General features: G+C 38.1%; 2 protein-coding genes across 5 annotated transcripts in view; one reads left to right on the forward strand and one right to left on the reverse strand.

The window, feature by feature from the left end:
- Positions 1-16,921, reverse strand: part of LOC111053649 (nipped-B-like protein) — a 47,494-nt gene that overhangs the window by 22,807 nt on the left and 7,766 nt on the right. For all 4 annotated transcript variants that reach the window (XM_039437913.1, XM_039437912.1, XM_039437915.1 and 1 more), the window contains exons 2-5: positions 11,295-11,745; positions 10,759-10,931; positions 9,696-9,891; positions 7,368-8,020 (exon numbers count right to left, since the gene is read on the reverse strand). In XM_039437913.1, the coding sequence (XP_039293847.1) occupies positions 7,368-8,020; positions 9,696-9,891; positions 10,759-10,931; positions 11,295-11,721 (1,449 nt within the window). In that variant the 5' untranslated portion in view covers positions 11,722-11,745. The remainder of the gene's footprint in view (positions 1-7,367; positions 8,021-9,695; positions 9,892-10,758; positions 10,932-11,294; positions 11,746-16,921) is intronic.
- Positions 15,653-16,921, forward strand: part of LOC120353472 — a 1,660-nt gene continuing 391 nt past the window's right edge. Inside the window, exon 1 of the mRNA XM_039437253.1 lies at positions 15,653-15,970. Coding sequence (XP_039293187.1) covers positions 15,653-15,970 — 318 coding nt within the window. The remainder of the gene's footprint in view (positions 15,971-16,921) is intronic.

Here is a 16,921-nt window from a genome sequence, read left to right on the forward strand (position 1 = left end):
GAAGTCAGATTCTGCTCACTGGTACAAAATACAATTTCAATTCAGTCCCTGAATGCACAAATAGTTTAGCTGATATCCACTGATAACAGTTTACAGACGTTTGTGAATAGCTATAGGCTATATCATTCAGCTCTTAATCCCAAATTTTTATTATAAAATAGTTTTTGAAATTATTTGAGTATTCTTAAGATGCCATACTCTCTGTTGCTTGAGGCCAGCTCCAACAAGCTGACACTTTTATGTCCTTCAAAACCACTACATGGTGGATCTCGGTAACCTAAAACAGCAGGTCCATTCGCCTGTTATCCCTCCCATCAATATTACATCTCATAACCATTTTGTTCGTATTATGGAAAATTCTTTGATTAGTTCACAATATATTGTTTTATTAAGAATTCAAGCCAGCATAATTATATTACATTCTAAGAACAAGGTATTATCAACCACTATGGTTCAACTACTATTTAGTTCAGTGGTTGGCAACATCAAGTTTGTTTTTATTCATTATTAAAAATTTGATCTAATTAACACAAGTTGAGAACTACTTAACCACTACTTATGGGCAAAATATAGTGTAGCAGCAAAGTTAGGTAGTATCAGAGAAGGTAGCTGAGAAAGTTGAAAATAATGCACGTATCTAAATGTCTCCACTTCCTTCCACCTTCAAACCTACCTCCGCTGCGCCCCCTTTGGGCTGGGGGAGCTTAGAGTCGAACATCGGACTCAAGAATCTGTTGAAACCAGAATTAATTAACCCACAGTATCCCTGCTTGTCGTAGGAGGCGACTAAAAGGGGCCCCCTTTCCAAAGCCCTTCTACTCCTTCTTAGTATGCTTTGGAACTGTTTCATTTCTAGAGTGGCACTTTTTCCATTGATTTAGCTGTGTGCCATTATTTCTTTCCCTTTTCCATCTTTCGGCCTTCCTTGGCCATATTCTCTCTTCTTTATTTCTTTCTTCCTTTTTCTCTTTCTTGTTTCTTTCAGGTCAACCCAAGGTGTGATGCGGACCGTGCTGATGGGTCGAAGGTACCAGGCCTTCTTTACATGGTGCCTCTAACAGTGCCTGCAGGATACCAGGCGCCCTCATGCAGTTCTTTGCCTTGCCTGGACATACGGGGCTCTTTCTGGGTCGACTAATCTTCTCTAGCTGCTCGTGGGAACCACATGGACAAAGGAAAAACAATTAGACCAAAAACAAACCCGGAGGCAACTCTGGAAGTTGCCTCGCCCTCAAACCCATCAGGATCTGACCATCAGGGCAGGTTCCTCAATCTGAAATGGGTGCTTCAGGTGCACAGGATGTTCTGTTGCACTCTCACGTAGAGGCTTCTACTGATTATGATATGGATGACATAAGCTCAATCACACAGTCCCAACTGGAGAGGAAGGATGAGCTTCTCAAACCACTTCTCGAAGAAGGGCGGCCATTCAGGCAAAACTTCTTGGAAGTGGTGAGGCTTTTGACCCTGCAACGTTTCGGAGGGGCAAAAGGAATAAACATAAGAGACCAGAGAGGGGTGAAACTCCAGGCACAAACGTGAGTCATGAGGCTGGGTCGAGTGCGGCCAAGCGCCCCATAGGTGATTTGGCGACCCCTCCCGCAGTGGAAGGACCTACAAAAAAGGTCAGGAGTGGAACTCACGCAGGTCATGAGGACCAAACCCTGAATCTAGATACTTCCAGAAGAGGAGCCTCTTACAGGGACACTTCTGCCACCAAAATGGCTATTGTCTTGGAAGGATATCCTGAGGCTAAGCTTTCAGCAGAGCAAAGAAAAGTCATTCAAGAAGCCATTATAGATGAGCTCCTACCCCTTGAGGATGGATGCATTCCATCGTTTGCAGGCGCTTACATGGAGAAAGGTGCCCTGGTCATATCCTGCATCAACGATGCTACTAAGCATTGGCTGGAGGCACTCATCCCCAGACTCAAACCACTTGGGGAGAAGAAACTTATTGTTGGCCCAAGAAAAGAAATCTTGAGGTCAGTGAGGGTATTCTTTAGAACTCATCCATTGCTTCTGAAGAAAACTCCAGAAAATATCATTGAGATGCTCATCAAGCAAAACCCCACCTTGAAGGTGAAGGAGTGAAATGTCCTGCCAGCCAAGCCAGACCCGAAAGGTTACGGATTTGTCTGTTTCCTGGATGAGGTCAGTGCTGTTAGGTCAGTCAACTCTAGAGCCAACCTAGGACTCTGACAAGTTTCAATCATCTCAACACCAGTTAAGGATAATGCCCAGGGTCCTTCAAATCAATCTCCACCGCATTGAAAGCAGCATCTGCTGCTTTTTGCCAGTGAAGGCAGCTCTTCCTGCTACTGGAACTCGAGGGAAAACAGATTGGTCACTCTAGAAGTCTGACCTCCTGTCTCAACTTGGGTCATTAGGCAGGAGGGTCACCTGCTTTGCAGACATTGATCAGATTGCTTCTGACCTTCAGAATGCAGTCATGAGCTGCTTTCAGGACAATTGCCCATTGCGATGGGGAAAGAGTCACACTAATAGTAAGTCGTGGACTGCTGACCATACCACATGACTGCTTTTAGAGCCATACCACAGGGCACTCACAGAATATAGCCTTGCAATCAAGAAAGCTAAAGTTAACTCTTGGAGACAATTTACACAGGAGATAAACAGTCTCAGTGCAGCAGTGTGTTTGAGCTTCAAGCCCAATTAGCCTCTTGAGAACTCTTAGATAATTAGGGGGACAATATACCACATGAATTGATGGGAGTCTCAAACTTCTTCTTGATTCTCGTTTTCCAGATTGTAATTTTCAGCATGATTGCTCAGGCATGTCTGGCAACAGTGAAATGAGTTCATGGCCAAGAGCTGATTGTGGAAACTGGACTTTAGCCAGGCGAATTGTCACACTCTTCCAAAGTTGAATGAGCCATAACCAAGTTTGGTCCCTTCAAATATCCTGGGGGGATGGGATGACATAATACCAGCTATGCTGCAGCAAGGACCAGAAGCTCTATTAGTTCTCTTGTGTGAACTCTTTAGAGCAAGTCTGGCTTATGGGTACATACCTCAAGCCTGGTGCCTCAGTAGAGTGGTCTTCATTCCAAAGAGAGGAAGAGCAGACTACTCAACTGCAAAATCATTTTGTCCCATCAGTCTCACATCGTTTCTCTTGAAGACGCTGGAAAGATTGGTGGAAAGACATCTAAGGAAGGGAGTGCTTTCAGACACTCCCCTCCACAGGAATCAGCATGCTTATCAGTTGGGCAAGTCCTGTGAAACAGCCCTGCATCAGCTTGTGAGCAGGGTGGAGGACAGCCTTGCTGCCAAGGAGATTGCTCTATGTGCATTCATGGACGTTGAAGGCGCATTTGACAATGCCACTTACAAGGCCATGGTTCGAGCGGTGCGGGGGCGTGGTCTTGAGCCTACCATATGTAGGTGGATTAAGGCCATGCTCTGCTCCAGGCGGATCAGGGCCGATCTTCAAGGTGCGTCCATGGTGATCGCGCCTGCAAAGGGTTGTCCATAGGGAGGTGTGCTCTCACCTCTTCTGTGGAACCTTGTGGTTCATGGTCTCCTTCATGAACTTACCAGTAAAGGTGTATTTGTCCAAGGCTATGCTGACGACATAGTCCTCATGGTACAGGGAAAGTTCACCAACATTGTTGCTGATGTCATGAACATCAACCTCAAAATTGTTAATGACTGGTTTCTTGGAGAGAGACCATAAGTCCCTCGAAGACTGTAGACATTACATTCACATGGAAAAAGAATCTGGAGTCTCTCTCCAGGTTTAAACTTGGATTTACACAGCTTGAAGTATCAAGTGCAGTCAAATATCTAGGACTGACCATCGACTCAAAGCTGACTTGGAAAACTTATCATTTAAATGCCATGGGAATTAGAGGAGTTCCTCTAGCATGGTTTAGATCATACCTCTGTGACCGGCGTCAAAAAGTTAAAGTTGAAGAACATCTCAGTTCAGAGGAAACGATGAAGTTTGGGATTCCCCAAGGAACAGTTCTTGGGCCAATTCTGTATTTGGGATATGCAAATGAGCTATGTTCAATTAAGATAAGAGGAAGAGTAATAGCTTTTGCTGATGATACGTGTATAATATTTGAAGGAAACACCTGGGAGGAAGTTTTTAATCTGGCACAGGAAGAATTGATCAAAGTCGATAAATGGTTAAGAGAAAAATTTGCTTACAGTAAATGCAACAAAAACGAAATTTTTAGCCTTTTCTCTGACAGAACGGACGAGACCACCGGATTCTTCAATAATCTTGCATCACTGTGGAAGCACCAACAACCCGTGTGATTGCCCTTCAATTCAACAAGTCAATGAAATAAAATATTTAGGAACAATAGTGGACAACAAATTCAAATGGGACAAGCACATTAATCTATCAATTACCCGGATCAGGAAGCTTCTCTACAAATTCTATCAACTCCGTAAAATCCTCAACTATGAGACATTAAAAACTGTTTATTTTTCTTTAGTGCAATCAATTTTAAGATACGTCATAATTATCTGGGGAGCTACGAATTTTACACATGTTGAACCTCTCTATTAACTTCAAAAACGAATACTAAAAATAATAGGCTTCAAGGAGAATCAATTCCCCACGAACATTTTTTCAAGGACAGTAAAGTACTGAGTGTAAGACAACTCTACATTCAGGCTATCATCACGCGAATGAGGAGAAACAACGAACACATAAGACTGGCAGATCATAACCATCAAACAAGGCAGAGAAACACGTATTCAATAGTACCAAGGATGAACACTACATTTGGGCAAAGAAACTACACATATTTGGGACCAAAAATTTATAATTCAATACCAAGTTACATTAGGGAAGAATTCAATAGACACAGGTTCAAGAAAAGTTTATTTTCCTGGTTGGTTGATATTGGAGTGGAAAATTGTGAAAATTTAGTTAGACTGTAAATATTGAAACTATTTATTCTTCATTCCACTCTTTACTGTTTTTCATTTTTCTAAAAATAACCTTTCTTATTATTATCCTTAATAGAACATTAATATTTATTTACTAATTCCATAATTTTGTTTGTTTGTATTATACATTTTTACTAATTTATTATAAAAAACTTTAATTCCATATCAGTGAATGAAGTTTGTAAATAGTAATTAGCAGGGTGGAGGACAGCCTTGCTGCCAAGGAGATTGCTCTATGTGCCTTCATGGATGTTGAAGGCGCATTTGACAATGCCACTTGCAAGGCCATGGTTCGAGCGTTGCGGGGGCGTGGTCTTGAGCCTACCATATGTAGGTTGATTGAGGCCATGCTCTGCTCCAGGCGGATCAGGGCCGATCTTCAAGGTGCGTCCATGGTGATCGCGCCTGCAAAGGGTTGTCCATAGGGAGGTGTGCTCTCACCTCTTCTGTGGAACCTTATGGTTCATGGTCTCCTTCATGAACTTACCAGTAAAGGTGTATTTCTCCAAGGCTATGCTGACGACATAGTCCTCATGGTACAGGGAAAGTTCACCAACATTGTTGCTGATGTCATGAACATCAACCTCAAAATTGTTAATGACTGGTTTCTTGGAGAGAGACCATAAGTCCCTCGAAGACTGTAGACATTACATTTACATGGAAAAAGAATCTGGAGTCTCTCTCCAGGTTTAAACTTGGATTTACACAGCTTGAAGTATCAAGTGCAGACAAATATCTAGGACTGACCATTGACTCAGAGCTGACTTGGAAAACTTATCATTTAAACAAGACTCATCATTTAAACAATACACTGCATAAAGCGAAATGGGCGCTTATGACATCCAGGAAATTTGCAGGCTCCATGTGGGGGATAAAGCCTAACATAGCACTGTGGCTGTACAAGGCAGTAATAAGGCCTCAGGTAACTTATGGATCACTAGTCTGGTGGGCATTTACAGCAACAGCCAAACTCACAAGTCTACAAAGGATGCAAACACTTCTAGTCACTGCAGCTTTCAGGAGCAGCCCATCAGCAACTCTTGAAGTTGCTCTTGGCTTACTGCCATTGCAAATTTTTATAATGACAGAAGCACGAGAATCAGTCTATTGACTGAAAGTTGCAGGCCAATGGAGAGAAGGACTGTCCAGAACAGGCCACTGCACAATCACCAAAGCTGTAGCTCACAGCCCTGTGCTTGAAATGACATCAGATGTCATGAGTACAGAGTTGGTTTTCACTAAACCGTTCTGTTAAATTCTGCTCTAGAGAGGAGTGGAAGTCTGAGGAAGGGCCCTATCCCAAAAGAGCCAACCTTGTCTGGTACATGGACGGTTCTCTCACTGAAGGGAAATCTGGAATGGGGTGTACAGTGATTCACCTGGAACACAAGTTTATGCAAGTCTGGGACAACACTGTATCATCTTTCTGGTTGGCATCATGGCTTGTGCCAACATAGGCATTGCCAGATGCTATTGCAACAAGCATATAGTAATCCTGTCAGATTGTCAGGCAGCCCTCAAGGCTCTTGACTACAATGAAATAAAGTCCAAGTTTGTGTGGGAGTGCCACAAAACACTCAGCAGGCTTGCAACACACAACTCTGTGCATCTTGGTTGGGTACCTGGCCTTTGTAGGCATGCAGATGAGCTTGCCAAGTGGGGTTCCAGTATGCCATTCTTTGGCCCAGAACCAGGCTGTGGCATAAGCAGAACAACTGCCTTCAAAACAATAAGTAAATGGTCCAGGGATTTACATCACCAACAATGGCAGGGTCACCCTGGTCAAGCATTTGGCAAAAGGCTGCTGGCAGACACAAGCCCTCGCTTCACCACCTGGCTGGTGAGTCTGGGTAGAGGTCAGGTCAAGCAATTGATTGCCCTGATAACTGGACATGGCCACTTCAGGAAACATATCCACACAATTGGATTCAGAAATGAAAACCAGATGTGTAGGCTTTGTAATCAGTCTAAAGAGACTGCCAAGCTTATCATACTGGATTGCAAAAGACTTGGAGCTAGAAGAAGGGCTCTGTTTGGCTGCAAGCAACCAGGTGAGGAATGGGATGTTGGTATAGGGAAGAAACTCCTGGACCTTGTAAAGGACACAGGAGTTGGTTTGCTAAATAACAAACTTTGGGGCACACAATAAGCTTCGGTTGACATGTGAGGTTCTTTGAGCCTTTGGATCTATGAATCCGTCCCTTCAAAAACATAAACATACCTTCGCTGCTCCCATTATGTTCTAACACACTTAAATACATGCAATACTTTTCACAATCTCAGCTAATTTCTCGTCTACCCTCTACCAAAGAGGACAAGAATGATACATTATAATTTTGTTTCTACCTTCACCGCTCCACCATGTTTTGATGCTGAGTCACTTCAATGGTAGTATCAACAAAAAATAGCAAAAATGAGTTTTAAAATTATACTTACCAGAACAAATAGAAACATATGAAGCATAATTTCGGAAACTGGCCACTCGGGTCTATCAACAGCCGAAAGCAGATCTTGCACAAGGCTGACAACAGCACCCCTAAATCCTTCATTGCTATTTTCGCAGCACATTCTCAACAGACTCTGCATGAAGTGGATGGCCGCATTACGTGCCTCACCTATCTTCTCTTCAGCCACCACTTTTACGTCAACCTCGTTTTGTTCCAGCAAACTCAGCGGAAAGTGAACGACACTCTGTACCATCTTCATCAGGAGAGCTGTCAACATTTGAATTTTTCCACCACTCTCCAGTTTATAGCTTTCATATTGTTTGAGATCGCCTGCTGCTTTTTCCATACAAGAAATAAGATCATCTAGCATTACTTTCCTGAGTTTTTTGTACTTGCTGAATACACATTCGACAAGTTTCAGCAGGGCGAGTTGGATACTTCCAATGTTTTTCACGAAAAATGCTGGAATACTGAACGAGTTTATCCTGAGAATGTGTGTGTCAGTCAGAGTTTGATCTCTGAGTAAGAGTTCTAGAAGCTGGACTGCTTCTGTAAGATCGTTATATAGCTGTAGTGTTATTTTATCAACTTCATTTGCTTTTTTATTTCCGACATTTTTCTTCATTGAGCCTCCATTAGAACCTGGAAACGAAATTAGAAACCAATAACCACGCAATTACTAACCAAAACTAAAGCAATAGCAATTTATAAACAGATAGAATATCAAAAGATGGATAAAGAAAAATTTTCATCTAGTAGCGGTATATACTTTATTGTTGAAAAAGTAAAGGAAGTTGTAACACAACCTCACTACTTATTAATTTTTTGAAGTACCTGATCTGGACTCTTACTATACTCTACAATAGAGAAATAATCTTGAACACTAACATTGGAATCTTGAGAAAAAACGTTCCAAGATTTTCTACTTTCTTTATTCCAATTAAAATGAATCCCGTATTTTTCAATATTGGCAGGTGAAGTAATCTAGACTACAGCTAGACTCTGTTCTCTGGACCAGTCCACACGTCAACATTGACTAAATTTCCACTGACATGCAGGATGATTAATTCAAAGTAAAATTAGCAGTGAGTTTTAATTTTAGATGAAATTGGAAGAAAGAAAAAGAAATTGGGAGATTTACTTGGGAATTAGTTTTTAAGGTTGGCCACTAACGACAGGACAGGTGTGTTGAACATGTGTGTACACTCTTGCTCGTCATGCATATTGTGTCATCAGCGAAAGGCTTCAAACAAAAGACAGCTGTTTGACAGCAGCTTCTAACATGAAATAAACAACCAATAACAATGAATAAACCTATGTAAAATTACAAATTACAATGATACAATAGTTATTTGTACATCTAGAGTGAAAAATACCACTTTTTCTCCCTGAGGGGAAAGATTGAGTCCCGAGGCGGAGCCGAGGGAAACAATTTCCCTGAGAGAGAAAAAGCATTTTTCATTCGTGATGTACACAACATTTTTCCTCCACCTACATTTTTATAAAAACTTCAAATAAAATAATTTTAGAAACTTACGTGACCAGTAACAATGTGTTACAACATAACCTAAGAAGTAAACAGCTGGCAGTAATCACAGTTCACCGCCGACAGCGCTATGCACTATCTGTCGGCAAAAGTTGTAACAACAATGGCCGACTCATAACTACAAACTGATGAAGTTCATGTTCCAAAATTTGATTAGTTGATGGGAAATATTCGTTGGCTGGTATTTTGAATAAAATTGAATATTAAAAAAGATTTATAAATTTTTGTAGTATACTAATATGAAGTATGTAATAATTTTATCATACAAACATATATTTCGTATGTTGATCAAATCTGGTTGAGGTATTGAATTTAGTTGGCTCAATGACTACTCTATATGCTTTCTCATCTGAACTTAGACATTCTAACCTATTTCCAATGTATTTTTTTTTTTAAATGGAGATGCTTCCCATGTTATTTAAATGGAGTTACTTTTCCGCCCAAGGGAGTTTTTCTGTTTTTTCCTCAGAGCGAAAAAGTGACACTTTAATATTATGTTCCAGGGAGTGAAGTAAGTACATTAGACAGTAGGTGGAGGAAAAACTAATTTAAGCTCAAAGAGAGCAGTGAAGAAAAACAACAAGAAATCGAAGATACAAAAACCTAACCTCCAAGTTTTTTCAAACGATTTCGCTGTGAGGACACAACAATGTATGATGAAATATGTGTAAACACAGTCATGTTCAATAGTTCAACACACTATTCCTGTCGTTAGTGACTACCCTACGCATATTGATGAGTTGCACAACAATTTTAATTTGAATATCTCACCTGAATTCATATTATATGCCGGAAAAACAACATTGTCGAGACAAAGTTTCAAAAATAATGTAACATTCTCAATGCCTTCATCGTTAATGAGTTTTTTGTCGATGCCTGGTGACGTCCAAATGTACAATTGCAGCAAACAAGCATAAACCCCTTTAAATACCGGATCTGATTTGCTGCTCAAATCATAACAATTGTCCTGCAAAAATATTTAACATGAGATTTCAGATTAATAGTTCATATTAATAAATAAATACATTTCATTTCATTGAAAAAAAAACATGCAATCAAATAAAATATGCAAAATTTTAGAAATATAATGTAAAATTTACTGCAAATATAAAGAAAATTAATTTTTTCGACATAATCAACTATGGATAAACTGGAAACTGAAACTCATGTACTGGAGCAGGTGTAGTCTAGATAAATTCAAAGCAGTGATAAGCTGGGAGTGCAATACGATGTGTAAGTGACCTCACATATTGTACAAAATTATGTTTTCTTTATAATGTCTTTCAGTTTTCAACAATAAGTTCCCATATATTCCAAAAATTTCTTGGACACGGAAATATTCCCAAACCATAATTATATTCCCGATCCACTACTCACTACTCAAGAGAAACTGATGAGTAATGACATTATGCCAACATTAATCAGTATCGGAAAGATTTACGTATTATAAGTAAGTATTCATAAAGTATTGTATTGTGTGCTTGAATATAAGTATTTCTAGTATCAGTGAAATTTATTTACTGGTGGAGCATGAAATTCATGAACAGATAACATTATTCATATCACACTTAGAAAAATAGAAGACAGTTGAAAAAAATCATTGCAAATTTAGAAAAGATTCCGATGATAAGAATACAGGCAAGTCACCAACTTATAGCCATAGATATGGAATATTTCAAATAGATAGAATTTGTTTGAAGAGATATCTATTCCTATTTGGAATTTTTATTTTTCTATTTGGATTTCTATTCCGTGATGGAGTTTTTACCCCTAAACTATATTTTTGCCATGCACATTATCTAAGCTAATCAATAAAAAATGTGAATTAAAGTACCTGAGAATTTGAGACCACGATTCCATTTCCATGGCTTATGATTTTGTTTAGAATTGCGACGGTAAAGTCCATTTTATCGAAGGGAAGAGGTCTCAATGAGCTTGTTTTGTGCAATTTAGCAGCTTCTCGGCAGAGATTGTGAAGCTGCTTCTTTTTGAACACATCCACGAAAGCTGAAACCAAACCATTATACTGCATATCATTACGACTTTGTCATTGATGGTGACAAAAATATAAATTTATTCTTATCTATTTCACTATCCTTGACGAACTTCAAGTTAAAAATTCGTTTTGAACTATTATGACGATACCACAGTCTAATTTTTTGAGTGTCGGCAAAATAGTTCAAAACAAATCAATTTATTCATTCATTTATTCAAGATAGAGCTATAAACTAGCGCACTGACTAATAAGTTTTTAATGTTATTTCAATTACGCATTGACTCATTTTTTGAAACCGCAATCTACCATCTCAAAAGACTTCTTTGGACTTCTTAGCAAATTTATAGTTGAAGATGTTAGAAAATTTCACTCACCTTGATCATCAACAAAGTTCGTAGCCTTTTCGATGGATTTTTTCAGAAATTTTAGAAGATTTTTAAATAAATCTCGCTTTTCCTGAGAACTTTCAGTATTTTCTTTGCCTTTCTTTTGATGCCCTGTAAGTATGCAGTCATTGCTAACTTCAGCCGAATTTTTATCGACCAATTCCGTTGTATTATTATTAACTTCAATTAGAGCTGCAGGAACAACATTCACTGAATTTTCGCAATCGAGAACAAACGATTCATTATTTATTTCCTCGATATTTGTAGTCACAACATTGTATGTTTGGATTTCTGTTGAATCCGTATCTCTTTTCTCTACATTGGTTTTATTTGTAGGTACCTGCTTGGCAATCTCGGAAACATCAATCAATTGAGAACTCACAGAAGATTTTCGGGATCTCCGTCTCTTTCCCATGATTTATTCTAAAATTTGGAATGTCTGAAAAACATATTTTGTAAAAACAAAAAATCAGCGTTGTATATTTAGGTGTTATGAATAATTGAAATGAAAAACATTTGATTCAGTTAATAGAGACAAACTCTGCGTAGAACATATAGGTGCAGTAGAGAAGACCGTTTCAGAAACACAGATATCAGAGCTCAGCTGAGTATTTTTGCAATACACTCACAGCTTTAATTCATGAAACAAAGGACCAATACTATAGAGAGAAATTGTATGAAGCTGGAAAGGATAATAAAAAAATGTGGAAAGTAATCAAAGATGCTACTGACTCTAAATCGAAAACAAAAATGAAATTGAATGCTATTAAAATAGATGATAGGATTTTCAATCTAAAGGAAAATCCAGAAACTGTGCTCAACCACATGAAAAACTTTTTCACAAATGTAGGTGGAGAAATGGCGGAGACAATGATAGATTCCTTGAGAAAACCACTAGACCAAATCATATCCCAATATAAACCTGTTACAAGACTCTACACTCCATCTACTTACACCCAGTAACTGAAGATGAGCTTCTTGAAGCTATTAGTAGTTTGTGAAATGACAGTGCTCCAGGACTTGATGGAATCAATAATAGAACATTGAAGTCGATAAAAAATGTAATTGTAAAACCATTAATTCACATATTTAATTTAAGTCTGTCAAAAGGAATTTTTCCAAAAGCTATGAAATAGACATGTGTTAGACCATTACATAAAGGAGGCGACAAAACAGATGCCACCAATTATAGGCCTATTTCACTTATAAGCAATATTTCTAAGATTTTGGAAAAACTGGTAAAGAAACGTCTTGTGAATTACATGGAAAAAAACATTTACTATCTAGGAATCAATTTGGCTTTCGTGAGGGGAGGAGTACAGAAGATGCGGTATTAGAATTGTCAAATTTTGTCACAGATAAGCTAGAAAATAACAAAAAAATGTGCAGCAGTGTTCCTGGACCTAGCAAAAGCTTTTGACACTGTTAATCACAGTTTGCTGCTGAATAAATTAGAAGCCATGGGAATTAGAGGAGTTCCTCTAGAATGGTTTAGATCATACCTCTGTGACCAGCGTCAGAAAGTTAAAGTTGAAGAACATCTCAGTTCAGAGGAAACGATGAAGTTTGGGATTCCCCAAGGAACAGTTCTTGGGCCAATTCTGTATTTGGCATATGCAAATGAGCTATGTTCAATTAAGATAAGAGGAAGAGTAATAGCTTTTGCTGATGATACGTGTATACTATTTGAAGGAAACACCTGGGAGGAAGTTTTTAATCTGGCACAGGAAGAATTGATGAAAGTCGATAAATGGTTAAGAGAAAATTTTCTTACAGTAAATGCAACAAAAACGAAATTTTTAGCCTTTTCACTGACAGAACGGACGAGACCACCGGATTCTTCAATAATCCTGCATCACTGTGGAAGCACCAACAACCCGTGTGATTGCCCTTCAATTCAACAAGTCAATGAAATAAAATATTTAGGAACAATAGTGGACAACAAATTCAAATGGGACAAGCACATTAATTTATCAATTACCCGGATCAGGAAGCTTCTCTACAAATTCTATCAACTCCGTAAAATCCTCAACTATGAGTCATTAAAAACTGTTTATTTTCTTTAGTGCAATCAATTTTAAGATACGTCATAATTATCTGGGGAGCTACGAATTTTATACATGTTGAACCTCTCTATAAACTTCAAAAACGAATACTAAAAATAATAGGCTTCAAGGAGAATCAATTCCCCACGAACATTTTTTTCAAGGACAGTAAAGTACTGAGTGTAAGACAACTCTACATCCAGGCTATCATCACGCGAATGAGGAGAAACAACGAACACATAAGACTGGCAGATCATAACCATCAAACAAGGCAGAGAACCACGCATTCAATAGTACCAAGGATGAACACTACATTTGGGCAAGGAAACTACATATATTTGGGACCAAAAATTTACAATTCAATACCAAGTTACATTAAGGAGGAATTCAATAGACACAGGTTCAAGAAAAGTTTATTTTCCTGGTTGGTTGATATTGGAGTGGAAAATTGTGAAAATTTAGTTAGACTGTAAATATTGAAACTATTTATTCTTCATTCTTCTCTTTACTGTTTTTCATTTTTCTAAAAATAACCTTTCTTATTATCATCCTTAACATTAATATTTATCTACTAATTTCATAATTTTGTTTGTATTATAAATTTTTACTAATTTTATTATGAAAAACTTTAATTCCATATCAGTGAATGAAGTTTGTAAATAGTAATTATAACACGCAATAAGCAATTACTTATACCCCAACACATATAATTTATAGTGGGGTGTATATTTATTCATTGAAATTATCATTTACTCATTGTTGAAACACCGCTGATTTATGTAGTTACATTACAATACTATATTATCAATATTCTAATGTTGCATTCAATCTTCATTGTAATAATTAATAAGTTTTCATAATATGTGAAATTTGTTGCATAATTAGCTTCTGTACTGTAATTTATTGTAGATTCGTGTATGAACCAGAATGTATTGTAACTTACTTGAATAAATAAATTTGAATTTAAATAGAAGATAAAATAAATGGGAGTAGGAATGATTGGTTAGAACATGTGAATAGAATGAGTGGAGACCGGATTCCTAAGCAGTCCTTATTGTACCAACCAGTTGGGAAACGAGATAGAGGACGTCCAAGAAAAAGATGGTCCGATTATAGAAACTATGAGGTTCGGAACAGGCAATGATGCATTAACCGTGAAAGGAATAATAGTAATAATAATAATAATAATAATAATAATAATAATAATAATAATAATGCAGGGTATGATTGAGCTAGTCTCTGCCTTCAGTCAGAGCATTTGCATGAAGTTTGGATTAAGTAAGTGTGCTGTGCTGCAGGTGGAGAAGGGTCAAATGAAAATGCAGAGGGATGAACTGAGAGCACTGGATAGTGAGATATCAGAGCTCAAGCAAGGACAGTCATATAAGTACTTGGGACTTTATCAGCATTTGAAAATCTCAAAAACAGAAGTGCTCACAAAAGTGGAAGGTGAATTCCGCAGCAGACTTGATAGGGTTCTAAAAGGAAAACTATCTGCAAAGAATTGCATCAAGGCTGTGAATACTTGGGTGATCCCAGCATTGACCTACACCTTTGGAATTCTGAAGTGGTCAGATACTCGATTGGAGCAGATTGATAGGTATGTCAGGACAAGGATGACTAAATTCAGGATGCATCATCCACGTGCCTCGGTTGCTCAACTGTACCTACCAAGGAGTATGGGAGGTCGCGGTTTGTAGAGGATATCAAGGTTATGTGTGTAAGTCAGGCAACGAAGTTAAGATCTTACTTCCAGAATGCTGATTCAGATTTGTTTGTGAAGGTATGCCAGCTGGATAATGGTTAAACAGCCCTTGATTTAAGGAACCAAAGAAGTAGCGAGCTGCTATCTGCTCATGACCTAAAAGAAGAATGGATAACAAAAGAGTTACATGGACGGTTTTATGGGCACCTTAATTCAGAGCCAATAAGTCAAGAGCTGCCTTGTATGTGGCTAACAGTGGGAAGTTTGTTTCCAGAGACTGAGGGCTTTGTACAGGCGATTCAAGATCAAGTGATGACAACAAATGCTTATAGGAGGCATGTAATGGGAGACAGGACCATAAGTGACAAATGCAGAATGTGTGCCAGTGCAGTAGAAAGTATCCAACATATTGTATCCGGCTGCTCAGTGCAGCCCCAAGAGAGTATATGTTGCGCCATAACAATGTGGCAAAAATTGTGCACTTGGAGATGCAGATCAAGTTTGGGAATATTGCAGAGATCCCCCCTTACTATAACTATCAGCCTCCTCCTCTGGTTGAGTTCAATCACGTCAAGATCTAGTACTGGGATGTCCAAATGATTACAGACAGGCGAGTAGTACACAACAAGCCTGACATCCTAGTATTGGATCAGCTGGAGAAGAGGGCTTATATAATTGATATCGCTGTACCTTCAGATGAGAATGCTCAGAAGACCAGAGGCGAGAAAATCAGAAAATACCAAGAGCTATCATTTGAGCTGAAGGAAATGTATGGGCTGAATACAGTGAGAGTACTTCCAATTGTAATAATAGTCAATGGCCTGATACTCAAGTCGGTTGTGGAAATATGTCGAAGTATTGACTTGGCAGACGAGGTGCTGAAGAGAATGCAAAAATCTGTCCTCCTTGACACTGTAAGTATTGTGCGCAGGTTCATAAAATAGTCAAACAGTGTTATAAAGATGAAAGGAAGGTTGCATTGAAGTGCCCCTTCTTTGAAAATATTTCCGCAAGAGCGTGCTTATAAAAGGGATAATAATAATAATAATAATAGTAAGAGATAGACAATGGTGTAATAACCGAAACCGGTCTTTCTAAGTCAATTCAATTCAATTTTATTTTTTCCTTCTGAATACAATTCAAAGCAGTTACATAGAATCTTGAGCAATAAAGTTTATACAATTCAAGAAACGATATAATATACTTACTAAAAACAAACAACAAAATATAGAACTATACTAAACAATAAAACTCTTGAGCTATCACAATTTTATTCTTGTATAAAATTCTTGTATCAGATAGGAAAGAGCTTACATAGGCAACAAAGGCCTGTGCGTAAGCTCGAGTTATCATAACAATATGCGTTATATCTATAATTATAAAGAGAAATCTCAATTTTTATTAGAGATCTAAACTACATTAAAATAGTTTTCAATGATGAATCTATAATCCCCATGCATTAAGAAGGGATAAAAAAAAGAGGAAAACTAAATTATAAATAACTTAAAATTTATAAATAAAAGATAATGAAAACCAAGGAATAGCGAGGAAGGCTATTTGATAGGTTTGGTTCAAGAGCATGTTCCATTGTGGGATATACGAGACAAGAGACATAGTGCGCAGTGCTTTCTTTTGACAAATGAAAATTTGCTAAAGGTTATACTCTCTCTAGCTCCCCATAGGGCCACTGAATAATTAATATGTGACTCCACCAAGCAATGATAGACCGACTTCAATAGTCTTATTATTCAATTTATTTAAATTCCTCAAGACAAAAATTTCACTCGCTATTTTACTTTCAATGATATCCAATTGTTCCCCCCAACAAAGCCCTTCTTCCAGTTTCACTCCTAAGAAGTCCGTCG

This window comes from Nilaparvata lugens, chromosome 11, assembly GCF_014356525.2.
Source record: "Nilaparvata lugens isolate BPH chromosome 11, ASM1435652v1, whole genome shotgun sequence".
Lineage (NCBI taxonomy): Eukaryota > Metazoa > Arthropoda > Insecta > Hemiptera > Delphacidae > Nilaparvata > Nilaparvata lugens.